This window comes from Paramormyrops kingsleyae, chromosome 7 (genome assembly GCF_048594095.1).
Source record: "Paramormyrops kingsleyae isolate MSU_618 chromosome 7, PKINGS_0.4, whole genome shotgun sequence".
NCBI classification, from domain to species: Eukaryota; Metazoa; Chordata; class Actinopteri; order Osteoglossiformes; family Mormyridae; genus Paramormyrops; species Paramormyrops kingsleyae.
Window position 1 is genome coordinate 19821436 of NC_132803.1, and position 21717 is coordinate 19843152.

General features: G+C 37.9%; 1 protein-coding gene across 1 annotated transcript in view; it reads right to left on the minus strand.

Moving 5' to 3' along the window:
- Positions 1-15156, minus strand: part of LOC111833442 (extracellular matrix organizing protein FRAS1-like) — a 120027-nt gene extending 104871 nt beyond the window's left edge. Inside the window, exons 1-2 of the mRNA XM_023791713.2 lie at positions 14573-15156; positions 11130-11161 (exon numbers count right to left, since the gene is read on the minus strand). Of these exons, the coding sequence (XP_023647481.2) occupies positions 11130-11161; positions 14573-14645 (105 nt within the window). The 5' untranslated portion in view covers positions 14646-15156. The remainder of the gene's footprint in view (positions 1-11129; positions 11162-14572) is intronic.
- Between the last annotated feature and the right edge of the window lie 6561 nt (positions 15157-21717).

Here is a 21717-nt window from a genome sequence, read left to right on the forward strand (position 1 = left end):
GCCATGGGGTTCGGTCCTGCTGACTCTAAAGTAGTACAGCTGACTCCAGAGGAAAGAAATTATGAATAGTCTCCTGCTCACAGTGGGATGGGAGGCACAAGGCAGACAGGTATGTTTGCCTGCAATAACTGCGCCACAAGGTATCTCTCCATTATGTAAAATCCTCTGTAGTTCTCCAGTTATTTGCATGTATACATTTTTTGAACATTATTGTCTATTTGCAGGCATTTCTGAAACAACACGACAGATGCGGTTTTTTTCCAATTACACAACAAAAAAACTGGGCTTGTGGAAAAGATTGGGCTGAGGCAAGCCACTTAAAACCTAACCAAGTCATTATCCATTACGTTAAAAATTTATTGCACTTTATGCAAGTTTTGAAAGTTTCAGCTCCTGAAGTTTCATGAATACGCCTCATAATTTCTTGTAACCATTCATTCATATTTATAGCAATGGAACAGATTTTGGGAAAATTAGTATTATATTTTATTATATTTAGATTAATTTATTTATTTAACAGACACTTTTGACCTAAAGAACCACATAAAAGCTAGTAAGAGTACATTACAAGCATTAGGAGTGTTTATCACTCTATATTATTTTTAAATGTATATGATATGGTACAAAAAAAGGTAGTTGGCCGGCTTAGTTGAAGCAGGTCCGATTTTAACATGAAAAATTAATATACAATAATAGTCATTGGTGTATGGATTTCTGAGCAATTTATTGGTTTTTTACTGGATTTCCTTCTAAATTTGAGCGTGATTGTTTTTTTTTTATAATTGATGCAGCCACATCCGAGACATTTAGACCAGATTTCCAGTTTAAATCAGGTTTTCATTACACTCCTAAAATGAGCTTTTCCGAAACTAAACATGTGGGCTAACTGAGTATCAAGTGTATTCCTCTGAGCTCAGGCTGAGTCACTCAAGGATGTTCACACGTTTGTTCTGGAGCCAGTCCTGTATTGCCCTGGCTGGGTGCTTCAGATCTTTATTGTGTTAAAAGGTCACTCATTGCCCCAACCTGAGGTCCTGAGGAGATTTTATTCAGGAATCTCTTTATACTTGGGCTCCTTCATTTTTCTCTTGATCCTGGCTACCCTCCCAGCTGCTGCTGAAGAAGCCCCCACAGCACCATGTTGTCACTGCTGTGCTTCGCCAAACAGAGCCTGCATCCTCCAGATGTTACACTTGCATTAAAGCCAAAGAGTTCACTCAAGGTTTTTATCAGACCATAGAATCTTTTTTTTTCAAAGAACTTTAGGTGCCTTTTGTGCCTTTTACCGAAGAATGGCTTTCGCCTACTCACCCTACCAAAAGGTCCTGATTGGTGGAGTGCTTATCCTTCTGGCCTATTCTTCCATCTCCATAGAAAACTTCTGGAGTTCAATCAGAGTGATCTTCAGGTTTTCAGTTCCCTCCCTGACTAAAGCCCATTTACCCTTTTTTGCGCTCTTTGGTTGGGTAGCCAAATGGAAGAAGACTCTCGATGGTTCCAAACTTCTTTCACTGAAGAATGGTGGAAGCCACTGTGTCCTTTGGAAACTTAAAACTCACAGAAGATTTTTGGTACCCTTCCTCAGATCTGTGCCTCAACACAGCCCTGTCTCAGCAGCCTACAAGTAATTCATTTGATCTCATGGTGTCAACTATTGGGCCTTATAGGCATCTCAAGAATGATCAATGGAATCCTTTATGTCCTATGTCCTAGAATTAGCTGGATTAAAAATATGCTGGATTAGTGCTGCTGGATTAGAAGTATGCTCTTTGAGCACTTTCATGAATATTATATTTAATAATATAATATACTATCTACTATATAGTAGATAATATACTATATATGTAGTACTATAGTAATATAGTGCTATATATAGTATATTATCACTATATAGTAAATAATATATTTAGATACTTTCTTATAATTCTTAAATTTTTAGTTATTTTATGTATGTTCTATTTATTTGCTTGTTTATTTTCCTTTCAGCATCATTTATTTAATTTGTTAATTCTTCTTGCTTGGTTTAGTTTATTAGAGGAGAGAGTTTATTTTGTAATTTATTCAAAACATATGTATAAATCTGCTTTTGTTTGTTGATCATGTTTTATTGTGTGAAAGTTTATGATAAAAATGAATTCAATCCATTTTAGAGTACAGCAGTTATATCACAAAATATTAAGCAGTCTAAATGCATTCTGAAGGCATTGTATAAGCCAGTGAAAGATTTGAATTATATGGACATCTTTCCCCTATTTACTAATTGCATATGAACCAATTTGTGTTTTGGAAACACACATAACAGCACAACTGCCTGTATTTAATTAGTATTGTAAATTTAATCCATTCATCTATTCATCCATAAGCACTTATCCAGCAGAGGGCCGTGGTGAGCCTGCAGCTTTTCCCAAGAAGCACGAAACAGGACGACTAAAAGGCTGTGGACATGCGGCTGCCTCTAGCATGTTAATCTCAGTCAGCAACAAATGCAGCAAATGTCTGAATGTCCTTTTCTCATTGACCACAGCCAATGTGTGCTTGTTTAGTCACCATAAAACAGGATTTCTGACATTGCATCTAAAACAGTGTAAATGGTAAATTTAGTATGGGCTTTCTGTGTAATATGTCTTCTTACAGTTTTATGACTTCAATTAGAATAGGAACTGTGACATAAGTAGGCTTAAAGTAATAAATCTAATTTAACTTAAGACTGTCCTTTATGCACTCAGGTAGCAATGAAGGGGCCTTTCATATATATATATATATATATATATATATATATATATACACACACACACACACATAAATTCAAATCCTTACCCTTTACTTCACCTTCTATCCTTCTATCCTGCAAGCTGCCCTTACTTATCTCATGCTTCCTTTAAATGTTTCACCTATGATATTTAAAGCTTAGAAGGCTCCCATATCTTTTTGATGAGAACATGCTCTTTGGGAGGAGGGCTGACTGAGGCTGCAGGTGACGGTTTTCATTCCCACCGAGCTGCAACTGGTGTCGTTGCCATTTCATCACAAAATTTGAAACTGCCCCCCACTATGCTGTACAAATTAATTAAGATACAATACACATGCCTCGGGCATTCATATAATGTCAGAACTTTATAATGCCAACTCAACAGTTTCCATTCTTCAAAAGAATCAATTAAATTTAAAGTGATATAGATAGTGTGACAGTCGAATGTTATGCATTATTGCCTAAGGATTTCATTCTAGCAGTGTATTAACATGGAGTGTTATCATTCTTCTTAAAACTCAAAAGTATGATTTTCTGGGTAACCAGCCACAAACTTCTCCTGCCAGTTTGTTCTTTTTTGTTCTTCTTCTCCTTCATCTTCGGCTTAGTCACATATTGAACATATTGTTCTTTCCTGTTTCCTTTCCTCTTTTTCCTTCCAGTGTTGTGCAATTTCAAGCAATAAGCACAATGTACGATGAGGTGACACAATTGTCAGCACTACTGCCTCACACCTTTCAAGTTTCCGCCCTAGTAATGTATGTGTGCATGTGTGCATGATCTCCCCGCGTCATCTGGGGTTTCTTCCAGGTACTCCAGTTATCCATAGGCGTGAGTGATTTCAGTGCCTTGTGTTGGGTTGGTGCTCCATCGCGGGCTGTTCCCTTCCTTGAACCTGTAGTTTCTGGGACAGACTGCGGAGCCCCATGACCCTATATAGGACAAGCGAGTACAGAAAACGGATGGATGCACAACTAACACAAAGAAAGAGTGAATGAGCATCAATATGCATCTGAGATAAGTTTGTGAAAGAAATACCACATTACTTTGCCTTTATTACTCAGGTTACATCATCCACAAACACACCTCAAAGTGTCTTTATATAGCCCCTTTAAATGTGTTACATCTAAGCGTGTTTGACCGTAATGAGCCTTCGTTCCAGTTTACTAGGACGCAACCTTTAAGGAATAGCCTTTCTGCCCCCCCCCCCAAAGCACAGCAAAGTGCTTGCTCAGTGCATCCTGTCAAACTCCTCCTCCCACTGCAGTCTCGATTACACAGCGGAGGTTTAGGGTTATTGCGTGTAAGTGTGTATAAGAGGACATCAAGCACCTGCTTTTCTACTAATAATGACATTGGCAGAATGCCTGTCCTTCATTGTGATGATGTAATAACTCTTCATTTTATTAAAAATAATGAAATGCCATCCAGTGACTGGCTTCTATTCCTTTGGGTAAGTGTAACTGATATTGACTACTGAAGAAATCATTAAATGCAAATACCCCACTTGTAAAAATTGCAGTAATAAATTTGGTAACTTACTTTCTACACCAAAATATAGAATGGCTGTAGTAGCTTACGTATCCAACATTTTCCCAAATTATTCATCCATTATCCACACCCGCTTGTCCTATGCAGGATTGCAGGGGCTAGAGCCATATCCAGGAAGCTACTGGCGCAAGGCAGGGAATAACCCAGGACAGAGTACCAACTCATCGCTGTTTTCCCAAATTACTCTTTCGTCTATCCTCATCCTGTCACTATCCTTTACTTACAGATTTCAAAAACAGTTTATATAATACATGCTCCAGGAGGGATAGTGTGTGACTTGATTAGGACTCTGTACCTGAGATTGGTTCAAATCCTGTGGCTGCCAGATTTATTTCACCAAAGAGCCCTTGAGCAACACCCTGAACCCCAAATGCTGCAGGGACACTGGCTGACCCGGCTCCGTATTCCTCACTTTCATGTTGCTTTGGACAAAAGCACCAACGAAAGGGAAGAGAACGTGGAGGGGTGTTGGTTTGGGGAAAGGGCCACAACAACGTTTATGGGTTGGGCAGCAGGGTCTAGGAATTTTTACTAGTAAAAGCAAACATAAATCACAGTTATATAATAATTCAGAATGCAGCGCAGGTGAGCTGAGTGAATGTGCTCTTCATCTGACTTTGTTCCACTCCAATTCTGTCCTTTATTATCTCCTATAAAAATGATCAGGACAGTCAGCAGCTGAAGTCCGGATGTGACGCAACTTAGTACCTCTGTATGGCAGAGTATATCTTCTGTGCCCTTGCAATCATGAATAGGGTCTTAGTGTTTTACTCGTTTTGTTAAAGAATAAATTAAGGGTCTACCAATAAAGTAAGCTGGTTTTCTAAGATCAGCTCTACCTGCTTTGAGCTTGGCATGAATACATCTTTTCACTCACACAATTGGGAAAGGTACATGGTAAAAACGGAGCATACTGGCAATAGTATGTTCTACCACTTTTTCCCTACCAGTATGACAGATAGATCACCATCATTTATTCCAGTTCTGGCTATGTGTGTAATGTACTTTTCAGATATGTAAAAGTATTTACTAGTAATGTCCTTAACCTAATGTCCTCATTTTTAATGACATTACATCATTGCACGTCTTACAAAATGCTGATTTAGGCAGATAACTATGACACTGTATTTGATAGGTGGGTTTGCAAAATAGATCCCACATGTTCCCACGAGAGCTATGTACATAAACGTATGTGAACAAAAGCTGTTCAAACAGTTGATTCCAAAACCAAGAGTAGTAATATGAAGCTGGTTCATGCTTTGCTGCTGTAATAGCCTTCACTGATCTGGAAATTTCCTGTTGCGCCAGGTCATGGTGAAGGACAGAGAATGTACGGTGAGGCTTCAGGGAAAATGGGTTTTATTGATAACAGACACAAAGAGGGCAACTGGAAAACAAAGACGCCGGGGGGGGGGGGCAGAACACTAATGACATCCAAGACTCATGGGCAGGAAAGACACATAGGGACTGTACGCACTCACTCACGCACGCACGTACACACACACACGCTTGCACACACACACACGCAGGTGCACACACACACACACACGCACACACACGCAGGTGCACACACATGCACGCGCACACACACAAACACCACACACCTGCTCGCACACACACACACACACACACAGCAAAAGAAATGATCGGGGGAATGCAGGTCTGGCCATTTAACAAACCCAGAAGCACAGGTGAGGGTCATCAATGGACAGACAGGTCATTACACATAAACAGGCAACAAAACAAAAGGACCCATAATGAAAACATCAAGTGACTAACACAGATCTACAAGAATAATAAATATCAGATTATAAACCTGGCTGGGGCTGACCACTGGACAGCCTCGCACGCTCAACAATGAAGGGGAGTGTGACCAGCAGCCCCCACTCAGCCCATTAAGTCACGTAGTGGCCTGGAGAACAGGACAACACACCGGATTCCAAGGACATTCATTTTTACGTCGAACTTTATTTGAACTTTTGTCTGCCATTTTCTCACAGGGACACAAATTTCACCATAAATAGATCACAACAACACATTGACACTCTTTTTTTGGAGAACATAATAATAATAATAATAATAATAATAATAATAATAATTAAAATAATATAGATGATGACGATGATATTATATTAGGGCAATGTTGCAATATAGAGATATAATCTAGGATAAAATTTAGCTCAAAAAGGGCTCATTGTCTTAACACCTGCACAAAAATTTGAATACATACAGTAACTGGGTCATGCACCATTCAGAACTGAATTGAGATTGGCCTTGAAATTCAAATTCACTTCCTAAAACTGGCTGAAAATAGGGTGCAGAATCGCCATTTGAATTTGAATATTTGAATATAAAGAAGTGGAATTAAAACGGAATTAAATTCACATAAATACATATACGTAGTGTAGGTGCAGCTGTAACAATACAACTTTATATTTCAATATTTCAATATGAATTATACATAACCAACCTCCCCCCCCCCCCCACTCATGAAAATTTACTTGCCGGCAAAAAGTCCCGTTTGACCATGTGCCCCTATTTCAGCACCTGCTTGAAAACTCTGTGAATGTCACTATTATTCAGAGTGAAAGAATGGCACATTTGAAGTGTCACCTACAGAATAAATACTTTAACTGTCATTTTGCCTACGTGGGGCAAAAGCACTTCATACAGTCATATAAGTAACCCAGTCACAACCCTATCCATGTGACAACCCACCGACACTCACAAGAAAAGCTACTGCAGACTCACACATACAGTTAAATACGCATATGCAAGACAATGAATATATGCCCATGGAAAAGGACATAGAGGGCCGACATAAACCAAATGCATATTGTTAGAATAGGCTAAAATGTTTACACATTTTTTCTCTTACAATCATGCAATTATAAAGTATACTTCACTTACTATTACATACAGTACACAAGGTCATCATACGTATCTACCATCTAGAAAGTAAATGTGGTCAATCTGAACACTACATAGTGAAACTTGCTATGTATGCAGTCATATCCTTTCATGTGGAAGGTGAATCACCCCTTACGACCAGCAATGACAGGGAATTGTGTAACTGACTGGAGACAGTGCTTGAGACAGCGCCATCCAAGAAGCCAAGCTGCTTGTCTAAATGCTGTTTTGCGGGCAGACAAGAAACCCTCAGACAATCTCAGTAATAAACAATTCATAGAGAAATTCAGGCTGGCCTGGGGTGAAATAATGAGTCTCCTAAGTCTGTTGCTGGATAAATTGAATACAGGAACATGCCAGAATTTTGCCCTTAGTCCATTGTGCAGCCTCTGACAACTTTCTGTTTCCACGCTACCAGTGGATTCCTGCAGATTGTCAGTGATCCCCATGGTCTCAGCAAGGCTGCTGTGTCCAAATGTGTGCATAGATTGATCACATTTGTATTGCACCAAATTCCAGCAGGATGGGATGCCTTGCATGATACTAAAATTGTTTTAATGCCATTGGAGACATACTATTCATACTCACAGTCTCTTGAATCCCATCTGCACCTGTCGAAAAGGGTTTCACCACTAGGCCTAAATGTCTACATGATATGCAACCATCAAGGACTTTTTACAGACATTGTGGCCAAGTGGGCTAGGAGGGCAGATGATGCTCAAATCCAGTTTAGGAGTATTTCAGATGACAAAGTAGCGTGTGTTTGCTGGTGGATGGTTATTGGGAGACATCAGGCATCCTCTTAGCAAATACCTGCTGACTGCAGTGTGAATCCCCAAACCGTGGCTGAGAACAGGTACAGTATAACACCACATACCAAAGAAGACACACTGCTGTAGAGTGCACTATGGGCGTGTGGAAGTTGTGATTCTGGTGCCTGAACAAGTCTGTGGGAGCTCTAAGAATTTCCCCCTAAATGTTGAGATGTTGTTATTGCTGCGTGTGCTATGCTGCACAACACTGCAGTAATTATTACTAAAATGTATTTTTGGTCACTACCAAAGTTGTTTCAAGGCTTCTTTTGAGAAGCATCCATCCTTTTCCTATGGCTGCTTGTCGTTACATTTTGAATCCATTTGTATATATTTGACAAATAGGTTAATTAGTATTGCTGTTAATTTTGTGTGTTTTCATTCTCCAATTAGTTTTTACATTTGCATATGTCTGGTGTGACAATTAGTGATGTCACAAAACATATTTCTCCATTTAAATACAGTATGTGGATTGATGTTGCTGTTGTCAGCAGTCTGTGCTTTTCCCACGTGAAGACTGGGGAGGAGCCAACAAAGAAACTACTTAAAGCTGCTTTATTAAATTTGGAATAATGACGCCATTTGGGAAACATTTGCAAATGTCACTTGTTCTTTACCTACAACATTCGTTATTCACAGAAATCCATCTTTATCGGGTAACAAAGCCCAAACTGGTTATTGGTGATGCAAGATCAGGTCCCTTTCTTTGAGCATCTGAACTAGCTGCCAGATGATACCACTTCACAATGACCTCGACTGCAGTTCACCAGAGCAGCTGTAACAGGACCAAATTTTGGCGAACTGATTTGATAGAAAGAGCACATCCAATGATGGTACCAAGTTGAAAGTCAGTAAACTCCTCTGACCACCCATTCTGCTAGCAAATTGCTTGACTGTGCTTAATTATACACCTGTATCTGCAATAGGTATGATTTAATTAGCCAATTATTCAAATTAATTTAAGGGTCCACATACTTTTGGTCGTATGGTGTACATGTATAGGGCTGATCTGATGCATTAAATGTCATCTACATTTCTTTATTAACTGCTTAGGTTAATCTAGCATCTCATCTAAGCTAATTTTTTCAACAAATTATTATAATAAATTGGTGGCTTTCAGCTGATTCTCATTTAATTAATGAGGAAGATGCTTCCATTAAACTTCAATATAGTATATCCAAAATTTATATAAGGTGATTTCTATGTTGTGAATCATATGAGAAATAACTGGAGCTGCTGTTTCATATGTCAGCACCGAATGACAATATTTTGTGACAATGCCAGGTGACAGCTGAAGGGATGTCTGGTATGCAGCCTGTCATGCTTTCCCTACAGATGTGTAAATGATGTGGACTGATGGCAGCATTCCTTTCTTCTACAGAAATGACACCTTCAAAGATTGTCAGCTGAGGCGTCTAGCCTACCATGCACAGTGCAAAAAGTTCCCCTTCGTTAATGGACCTTACAACATCATAAGGACACACAGATGAAAACCAGAGTATTAAATATATGTGGCATATCCATCCATCATTTAAAAGGTGTTGGGGGGGGGGGGGGGGGGGGGCAGGAGCCTACCCAACGCAGCATAGCGCACCAAGCAGAGAACTGCCTTAGATATTACACACATGCACACACTCACAATCACATCATAATTAGGAGCAAATTAGGAACTTCAATCTGCATTTCTTTGGACCAGAAGAGAAAACTAGAGTATACACAGGAAACCCAGCCTGGAGTATCTGAGAACTAATTGTTTTGTTACTGTTTTGTTAAGTGTATATTAAAAATGAAATGTGACAAAGATAAAAAAAGTCCATTTTCTTATATTAATACGAGAAGCAAAACTTTTCTTAGTTTAAAAAAAACAAGTAGAAAAACAAGGTAGAGGAACTATTTATGTTTAAACAAAGCAATTTAAACAATCTCCCCACTGATGACTTAAAAAGTCACATTCATCAGTTTTTATTTAAAATCAGTTTACCCCATTTGTGAAATTGCTGCTGTAGATAAAGCGGATAAAAGTATGTGGATTTATGGTGGCTGCCAAATAACACATCTGCAGCCATTAAATTTTTCCCTCCATCAGTCCACCAAATATAAGGAAATTGTGTGAACTGGGCACAGTGGATCCACATAAATAATACATTATATTCAAATGTGTTTTTTACTTCATGAAAATGAAGGATAATGCATGCTACTCTCACACTGGTAATGTATATGATGAACTCCCTTCGAAGTATTGAGTAACCTTTCACTGCTGAATGGAATCTCATCAGTAATACTCGTTCAGTATGGAACCCTTCATGGCTTTTCTACAAAAGTGCAAAGGACGAGGGTGAAGGGCCACAAAATCCACTTTGCTGGTGCATTCCTGAAAGGTTCTGATAGCTAACATTCAGCTCTCTCATAGACAATTAAATGGAAATGTACTGTAGACTTCGATGGACAAAGCCCTGTGGTGCATTGCTCTATCCTTGTTTTTTTTTTTTTAGTCTTGGAGTTTTTATGTGAATGACCGTATGACATAGCTCCATATGATGTAAGTTTAAGTTTGAGAAAATCAATGGTAGACATGGTTATATTGACTTACTGGTCTGAAACACCAACATCTTCTATCTATACAACCTCTGGTTTTGTTTGCATTTAAATTTATCAAAGTCTGAGAAATCAATTACACACCAGAACATCACAGAAAATCTGACGGAGTGTTGATCCATGGACTGCAAAATGCTCGGACGGTTACTTGAACAGAATATCTCTAAATCATTCATACATTATTACAAATCTGTAGGAAAGACATTCAGCAGGGGCTCCTTAGAGCACCAAGGCTCCTATGAAGACCCAATCCCAGCCTATAAGCCTATTAAACAATAAAACACATCCCCGTCCTGTTCTCTTCAATCTACCCATTAAAATTTGGAAAATTCTGCAGAGCTGCATTATTTATGAAGGGCATCTACCCACAGATACTTGATGCAAATGATATGTCTAATGGTCAATACCGACAGAGCACAGAATCATCAGCTACTCTGTGGTACATTATTTATGACAATTGAATCTGAAGGCTTAAAACCTGAGTAAAATTATCAGGAAAAAAATGTTCTTACCTCCAACATGGACCCATGATAATAGCATTTTCCTGAAAAATATGAGGAATATCATTAGTATAAACAAAAATGGCTTAAAGAGCATACTAAGGCTAGGTAGAGGACATTATCTCATACTTATTGGTATTAATAAATGAATATATATAGGTATTCAATTATAATTGAATATATTATGTTCAGTTTTTAAGTTCATGAACTTTTCCAACTACCAAAGTTCTTTATTATTTAGGCCTACTTTTGTCATTTCTAATAGACAGAATGACACATTTCTAACTGAGCTGACATTGCCTGCAATTTCTTCTGCTTATCCCTTTGCCATTTGCCATAAAATTCAATATACAATAATTAGTACAGAGTGTGATTTGGCCTGAAGGGTCTGGATATACAGTCCCCTCCAAAAGTACTGGATCGGTGAAGCTAGTTCCTTTATTTTTGCTCTACACTGAAAACATTGGGGTCTCAAATCAAAAGATGAATATGAGACAAGAGATCAGTAATTCAGCATTTACTTTCAGGTACTTACATCTAACTATGTTAAACAACTTAGAAGATAACACCTTTTGTTTGAACCCAACCATTTTTCAAGTGAGCAAAATTATCGGAAAATGTGACTGACAGGTGTTTTATGTTGCACAGGTGTGTCCAATTATACTGACTCTTCAAACAATTAATAGCGCAAAATGTCTACTGTCAGTTTCAGCTTTGGGTTTTCCCTGTGCAGACTGCATTCATAGTTAAAAAGGTGTAACCAACATGAAGACCAGAGAGCTGTCTATGGAAGAAAAGCAAACAATTTTGAAGGTGGGAGGAGGTGGAAAATCCATCAGAGCCATTGCACGGACATTGAGCATAGCCTCTACAACTATTTGGAATGTCCCAAAGGGGAAAGAAATCACTAGTGTACTGGGTAACAGACGTCAAACCGGCACACGAAGGAAAACATCAGCAGTGGATGACAGAAACATTGTGAAAACTGTAAAGAAAACCCCTAAAACAACTGTCAGAGACATCACCGACAGCCTGCAGAGGGCAGGAGTGAAGGTAACACAATCCACCATTAACAGAAGACTTCAGGAACAAGAGTACAGAGGCTGCACTAGAAGATGCAAATGACATACTAGCATTAAGAATAGGAAGGCCAGACTGGAATTTGCCAAAAGGTACGGAGACAAGACTCAAGCATTCTGGGACAAAGTTTTATGGACTGATGAGACAAATATTAACTTTTACCAAAGTGATAAAAATGCTAAAACGTGGAGAAAGAAAGGATCTTCTCATGATCCCAAACACACAAGCTCTTCTGTGAAACACGGTAATGTCATGGCTTGGGCTTGCATGGATTCTTCTGGGACTGATGATGTATCACATGAGGCCAGCAGCAAAATGAACTCAGAAGTGTACAGAAACATTCTGTCTGCCAATTTAAAGAGAGATGCAACCAAACTGATTGGGAGATCCTTCGTCATGCAGCAAGACAACAGCCTAAAACACACTGCCAGAACAACCAAGGAGTCAATCTCCAGACCTAAACCCTTGAAAATTGTTTTCAAATTGGACTGAAGGGAGAAACCCCCCCTCCCCCCCCCCAAAAAAAAAAAAAAAACTCAAAGAGGCTGCGAAAGCCTGGAAAAGCATCACAAATGAAGAATGCAAACGTTTGGTGATGTCAGTAGGTCACCGACTTGATGCAATTTTTTGCAAGGAAAGGATTTGCAGCTAAATATTAAGTATTGTTCACTTTAATCTATCTACAATACTTTTCCTCACCTAAAAATTCGGTGTTCCATTACAAACAAGGATAAAGTCGTTTAACAGATCTAGATGTAAAAACCTGAAAATAAAAGCTGAATTACTGATCTCTTGTCTCATCTTTTGATGTCAAACCCAAATGTTTTCCGCGTACAGCAAAAATAGAGGAATTAGCCTCACTGTTCCAATACTTTTGGAGGGGACTGTATAAGACATTCAAGGGAGTATTCATCATTCTGGGACCAAAATATACAGACCTCTATGAAATAATTACATGTTAGATTCATTAATTAAAAATACCAATCAACAATTCACATTCTTTCTCTGAACCAAAACCAAAGGAGTACATTTCTAATCTTAAATATAAACCTAGCTTTTATGAATATATGTGTGTTATATTTTGAATTTACAGCATCCCCACTTCCTAATATTATATAACTGCCATTGGATCTTAGGGCTCTACACTGCACGTTCTGTTTCCTCTTACTCTTACACTACATGTTGAATTTAACTGTAGGCAATTGAATTAATGCCTTTTATACCAGTGATTCTCAACTTGGTCTTCTAGGACCCCAAGACAGTCCTCGTTTTTGCTGCCTCCAGGGAGCAAAACCATGGACTGTCAGGCAGGAAGCTGGGAGAGCAACAATGTGGACCGTCTGGGGCTCGGCGAGGACTCATTTGAGAAACATTGTTTTATACAACACATTATAAAACAGTGTTTTAAGGTTTATGTAGTTTGTCTTTTTACAGCTTGTCTCTTGTAAGAGTATTTCTGGTATAAGAAGTGCAAAACGATATACAAAAGCAGGTAAATATGTGTATTTACCAATGAAACAGAAAACTAATGCCTTTGAGACATTACTGTTTTTTGCTGTATGCAGTCAATGGAAGAAGAGCATATTCAATTGACAATCATGTTTTCCACAACGGATTTATTGTGACATGTCCACTTTCTCTTATTTAAAGCAAAACAAACTGTTCACGCAAGAGATGGTTCAGAGCAGCATTTACTGACTTTATATTTGGTCTAAAAATGGGACGTTACCTTGTGGACCCCAGCATTAATCTCAACAAGAGAACAGGAATTAAATATACTAAACGGCGTCCTTATATGCATATAAAGCTATATTGATGTACAGGTATATGTACAACTCTACACAATGATGCTGCAACTGGTACTACTAGGTAATACAGCATTTCAATGTGGAAGCATCTTTAGTGTTGCAAATATTATAATATTTACAATGACATGATAATCAAAACTAAGGAAAACAGTGTGCGTATGTTATGATACGGAATATCACGATCTTTGGATTTATGACGATGGAAACGTATTTTAAAATGGTAGTTAGTAGACAGTATCATGACGTAAATTACCTCTAAAGAATATGTATTTATTTTAATGCGCAACTGCAATGTTTGTATTGATCTTACATTTGCTAATTTGTTTGCAGGAGTTATAACAGCAATTCTACGCGAAGTCGAATTAAACCAAAATTAGGCTAATGTTGCAGGTTTTCTCAACATTCATGAAAATCGTTCAAATTAAATGAATTATCATGTTTTAATTTATATACTTTTTAAAGCAGCGTTTTAATAAATTGACTCTTAACTACAAACCCTCCATTTGTTGTTAAGAGTTAATCCATGATAAAAAATAGACAGATAGCTTATAGTGATATAATACTAACCAGCAGTATCTCGGAGATAGATGAAAATCCCAACCGCAGCAATAAAAATAATCCGTAGATTTCCAAAGTCCATGCTTTCCACGGGGGATAAAAAACCGACTGAGGAGGAAAATATATATTTCTAGAGCAAAGCTAAATTGAAATTAATCTCAGGCATATTCAGCACCATTGCCCAAAGAATTAACATGCCGTTCGTTTTAGGATATTTATAAATATTGTAAACTTCAGAACTATTGTGTTGGAATTAGACTACGAGCAATAACGTTGCTGTCGCGAATCAAGTCACTTGTGATCTACAGCGCAACTTCCATGCTGGAAAAAAATGCGTTTTTTCAAGTCAAAGACAACGCCAATTTTTAAATTTGTTATATTAGTCCTAAATATATTGCAGCTGAAATATTTTCAAGGAATACAGTTCATTTCACTGCTGGCGTCGTGGTCAGTCGGCTTGTTCTTCTATAACAAACAGAAGCGATTGATGAGACGCACTGCCCATTGCACTTAGGGAGATCGCAGTTTTAAGTTTTCATCATGCCAGTTTGTTTTAAGTACAAAATACCGGAGACTATGAAACAACTCGTATACTTCCCTTGTACCGCAAATCACGACTGGGCGGGTTTAGCTGCTCTGTACCTAGACGCCTCTTGCGTGTCCCTTAAAGCTGTCCAGTTTCAATTTCGGGGAAATAGGAATCACAAAACACCGGAGGAGACGTTGGTATAAAACAAGATAAATGAACAGGGAATATTGCTGACACAACAACAATAGCCATCAGATACACCAGGAATAGAATCACACAGATGCATTTTTTGTTTTCTTCCATCAAGCTGATCTGTCTTTGTTTCTCACTAACCATCTCTCACCAATGTCTGCTTAAACGGAATGTTGCAATAAGCACAACTAAGATATACACTCTTCATTCTTTGAAAAGTGTCATTATGTCTCATTATGATTTAATTCATATAATTTTCTATATAATCCTTTGTAATCCTGGTACAGTATGAATCAAAAGAAACAGTATTGACCTGCAACCTCTTACAGTAGTTCATAGATCAGCAGCAGGTCTGTCTTTGCCCTCTAAGGAGATACCAAGAAACCGATCTGATGAAAGCCATCACAAATAGAAGTGCAAGCCACAGATATTGTTGTTTAAATGTAAATGGGATATTCATAGATGCACTGAAGTAGAGGCTCAGATCCAACAAGACAGCAATGCAATACATTGCATCCATGACTGCGATTGCAGTTTTTGTTTATTTTGTGCAAGAATGGGTGTAAACACACTTGATCTGGGAGGCCTGCTGATCCAGTGGGGACTTTTGTTAAAGATGTCAATAGACTGAATGAAGTACTTATGCTTTGATATAGAAAGCAAAATGAGAATAGGCACATATGGTCACACAAAGCTATATGGGCAACTGAGATCTGGACCCAATACACATGCTTCAAACCTATATGAAACCAAACTGTGGATGAACAGCTATTCCTAACTGAAGCACATTGCTGATTTGCCCAGTAATTGATAAGCAATCCAGGCAAATTCAGAGTCAAGTTTTGGCTGGCTGCAGATGTTGAGTTAGAATACATAATAGGCCTCCATCAAAGACTTGGTGGGAGTCTGGTTACTGAGCTAATGGAACCTAGTATAGGGAAGGGGATACGTGTAATATCGTAAACTCATTGTTTCTCCCTTAGCCAAATACCGAACTGGAAAAGAATACGGTCCTAAATATAAGCCAAAACAGGGATGAGCTGCCACAAATTGTGACAGACACAAATGAAGCATGACAAATACTGACGCATGACAGCTGTACTGTTGCAGTACTCAGGTACGAGCCACAAAGAATGCACTGCTGTTCAGTATGCAGCCAAAACTGTCTGTCTGTGGATGGGGGAAGAGGAACCCTAAAAGTATGGACTTCTGCAGAGTCCTACAATATTCTAAGTGGACAATGTGGATGTAAATATTCTATGAGGGCAGTAGGTAATTAGCCAGTAATTTAATTCTGAGGCCTCTGAGGTAAAGGATAAAAGTCAGAGGACGCAAATGATCAGTTTTTAATATTTCTTCCAGATTTGTTCTGATGTACACTGCCAGTCAAATGTTTTTGCACACCACAGGTTTTTGCCACTTTTCCATTAATTTCATAAACTGCAGACTTTATATTCTTGTTAAGCATTGGAAAGTTGAGTGAACAACTATAAATGATTATATGTCACATAAAACAAGTTATCTTTATAACATGGAAAGAGTATGTAACAGTGTATGTCTGACATCCTATTAGCTGGTTGTTTGGTGATCACATAGTCAAATTTTATGCTGTCATTTAACTTTATATGCAGTAGTTAACTGTTTCATGGTATGAGCAGTGTTTAATGTCCCTTGTAGAAAAGAATGCCTTGAATTTTCTCTGCTGTTATAACTGTGAAGGAAGTCCTTTGATGAATCAAAGATATGTAATTTTCTTGATAATATAGGTATTCAAATGGTAAACATACTATTTGAAAGCAAACTTTTGACTGGTAGTGTATGGAAAACACATCGCATTAAAGTAAAGGAAATGGCTAATGTGAGGATTGCCATCTAGTGTTCAAAAGTATGATTGGCCATCAAATGGCTTTTATGCAGTGGATTAGGCAAAATATTGAAAACAATTTAAAAAATACGGTAAATTGCGGCTATGATTCAGTATACTCAATCTAAATGCAGAACACTAACGATGAGTACTAATGAGTACTACTTAAGCTATGTGGAATATGGCACTAAGTCAAGGTGATAAGCATTTTTTAAAAATATTTCCAAAGCACAATAATGTGATTTTCAAATATATTTTAATATATTATACAGTTTACATGACTTAAGCTTAAGGAAATGACAGACACTGAATGGATTATCAGAGTTCAAAAGATAAGACGGCATGTGACATATTAGAAGCAATGTGTGGCTCTCTGGGTTAAGGCTGAGAAGGTGGCTGGACCAAACCCCAGGGCCAGTGGAGTGATGCTGCAGTTGGGTCTTGAGCAAGGCCCCTAAGCAGTAACTCCATGGGTGCTGGGTACTGGCTGGCCTTGAGCTATGCCCCGCTGTTTTCTATTATATAAGTTAATATGAAGAGGTCCAGACTGTGATAAATGTACAATGTAGCAATCATTAGCAATGCAATTTTGAGAGCAATTTTCAAAATTGCATATTTATTACAATTGTGGTGGTTAATGGTCTAAGGGACAAGTCATTGTCAAAGCTTTTTCTCTGACAGTACATCTGAGTATACAACCCTTCTTGCACTGACTTTTTTAGGAGATGTACATTTCTCCTCTATATGAATCGGAAGTGGTAGTGTTGCCATTTGCTGTAAACAAATAATTGCATATTGTCAGGTCAGCAGTAAATAACTTGCATTTATTACGGAATAATAATCTCAGCAGAAAATCCTTTTGACTCTCAAAGAAAATACTTAAAATTCATCATTTTTATAATACAAGTAAGAGCGGAGCAGTGTGTAGCTCAGTGGGCTAAACCTGTGTGCCTGTAATCAGAAGGTTGCTGGGTCAAACCCAGCCTCAGCACATCTGTGGGTCCTTGAACAAGGCCCTTAACCTCTAGCTCTCTGGGTGCCGCTACAGGTGGCTGCCCTTCACAGACAACTTACCCTACAAACTAGAGGGAGGTGTAAAGACAATTTCCCCATGGCAATCAATAAAGTATCAATTATTATTAATAGATGTGATGTTTAAGTCATGGCACGGTGTCTCAGTGGATAGCACTGCTTTTCTTTAATATTGTACGTTTATGTGCACCGCAACGAAGTAGCGTGTTATACTCAGCATGTGTCACGAACTCAGGAGTTTCTGTCACGGTGGCACAGCGTGATGCAGGCAGGAAAGATGTGGGTGATCCACTGGCAGCTCCACAGGAACACAGGGTTTTATTACAGGAACAGAAAACACTGGGAATACTACAAATACAGAAAGACCACGAGAGGTCAAAACTAAAAAAGAGGTACAAAGTAACTAACAGAACAGAATAATCTACAAAGGGAAACTAGCTACACAGAGAACAGGCAGGGAATCAAAAATAGTGACACCACCTTCAGCAAAAACACTGCCAAAGGACTCCCTCTAGGAACAGAGCAAGATCAGGAACTTAAATACAGAAGGCTAACAAGATAACGCAGGACAGGTGAGAACAATTAACAAAGGCTGGCAAAACAGGCAACAAGTGAAATGAACAATTAAATCAAATAACTACTGTATGAGATCAACAGGGAAACTAAGAAACTGACAGAAAAACAAGGAAACAGATCTAACACTGGGAAAATAATGAAGGCAGGTAAAACAAAACCAAGGCGTGCACAAACCACAAAATCACAGAAACTAGAAAAACTGATACAAATGAAACACTAAGGAACAAAATCTACTAAAGACAAAAACAGAGGAGGCAGGATTTGAACACACAATTGAGAGGTATATAAGAGCCACACACTCAGCTCATTGAGCCATGCGGCAGCCTGGGAAGCACCAGAAACACAATGGGGAGAACAGGATGGCCAGCGACATCTGCTGGCCAAACAGAGAGGAGCCATGAAAGGCAGGGACAGGAGTGCTGACCCTAACAGCATGTTGGACAAAATTTTTTTCATTAAGGATTTTTTTCTATTAACAATGGATTTTATTGTTATAACTCCATTTACAATCATAATAATACATGAATGAGTTGAAAACAAAACCAAGTAGAATTTTCTGTATTTAATGTGGTTCAAACATCAGATTTGTTAAAGTGTAATAGACAAGTATAAGGCAAAAAAGTACTAAATAATTATTAACATCAATAACAATGACAACAACAAGAACAACAATAATAATTATTATTAATAACATCACAGTGTTACGTCACACTACTTAATATTGCGGGTATTTGTTCACAAGATAATTGCTTGTTTTAATGTGTCTATTTGTTGATTTATTGAATGATTTATATAATCTATAATGCTTCAATCATTTTATTGTTACATATTAGACAAGATTTATTTATTTTTTTGTAGATGTCAGATACTGTCGTGACTCAAATGCATATCCACACCTGTCTGTTTATGCCTATAGGGACTGCTGCCCCTGGCCTCTGATTCCTGTATTGGTTAAACATGAATACAGCCATTACAAGAGAGTTTACATGCCCTATTTCGATCCTTGATTCAGGCTCATCAGTTATAACTACTACTGCGTTGTACAGTAAGTGTAATACCACATGTGCTGTTTTTAAAGTTTGGATGCACTTTTGCGAGATCTTGCAAAGGTGACATGGACTTTTAACGAGATCCCGCAAAACCGTATGCGTTTTCGCGAGATCGCCGTATACTATTACTTACCCATTATTAATAAAGTGAGTTCGGGTTTAAACCTTAAGGTCTGGCACCGCGGTAAAGTAAGCTTTTTCAGTTTTCCGACAAATATCTTTCAACAAAAAAGCAACACTCATTTGGTTTTCAGATTTCTTTACGGGTGAATTGTAATTATTAATATTTCATGTTTGTGTGTGCACTTCATGATCAATAGGTAGCTTACAGTAGCTGTCTTGCTTACAGCCACTGGCGGTGAATGGGCACAGTGCAATTATTAATGAATACGTATAAAAACACATGAACATAACATGAAAGTTACATGGTATACGCATTGTCCCCCAAAGTTTAATGCTTAAAGCACGCTGTACAGGACATGTCTGTATCACTTACTTGATACTTAGTTCAGAAATACATTTCATCTTTTGTAGTCTAAACGGACACAGCGCAGTTATTAATAGCAATGGATAAGTATTGCGAGATCCCACAAAAGTGCATGTTTTTTTTCTCCCTCCATGTTCCTTCCGGGGCTCCGTAGAAGTACAGTAATAAGATGTGGAAATATTATAGCTCTGGGGGATACATAATTCAGCCACTAGAGGGCAGAGTGTTGCAACTAAAAATGTGACAGGCGGCCTACTCAATTATTTGGTATAGTTTATATTCCCTAGCTGTTTCTATGCCATAAGATTACAACTATGCTATAATAAATAATAAGTAATTTCCCATAGAAATAGAGGCGTCATTTAATTAATGCCCTTTTATATCACATAATCAGGCTCCCTTTGACCATCACAATACAACATGCTTTTGGTCTGATACACTGCAGTAAATTTATCTTAATATAGTACTATCTTCCTGTGTTTTTAAGTGATTTGCTTATTTCTCACAAGGTACTTACTGGTTCACTGAAACTTATGCTTACTATTGAGTTATTAGCAGTATTGTTTGATATGAGCTATTTTTCCCCACACAGATACAAAAGGCTACATAAAACCATGTCTGAACATACATTAAGGAACATTTCTAACAACTGACTGGGTCCTGTTATAACCTGTTTAATGCAACGAGAGAGCTAATGTTCCCTCCATTGTTTAAAAAAAATCTTTGTTTATAATAGATATTGTAGAAGTGGAGCAGTCTTAAACTCCTCTTCTACGTCTACCTCAACTTTTTAAATAAGTAACAACAAGATAGGAAAATAGAGGCACCCTCCTCATTGTGCATGGAGGTGATATGCAGATGGCTCCCCTTCCTTGGAAATTTTCAATAGTTCCATGCTTTTCAAACTTATACCAAATTCCTATGGTTCTGGTTGTGCTTACTGGTAATTTCAACTAACTACAATTTTTTTTTGTAGCCATTCCCCAATCTATGCAGCCCAACAGCCTTTTTTCCTCATTTGAGTTGAATGCCCTTTGACTTTACCCATGTTGATGGAAGGATTTTACTTGTGTTACTTATACTTATATCCCAGGGAAAGAAGACATGGTCATAGACAACAATAAAGTTACTAGATACTAAAAGTAATATCAAGAAACATTTTGCGCTATATGCAAATTCATTTGTTTTTATTTATAGTATTCTTCAAAAGTGCCAACAATTTTGGCACATATGTGTTTGACAGAATAAACTACTCCAAAGATAAAACAACACTTTTACATGAATATTTCTTATTAAATGAATAGCTTGCAATTTCTACCAACATTTGAGGAAAATTAGAATTGTAATTGTATGCATTATCTATATTACATTAATGTTTTTGTTCACTTTCTTGGGGGTTGCCAATATTTCTGCAGTTGTTAATCT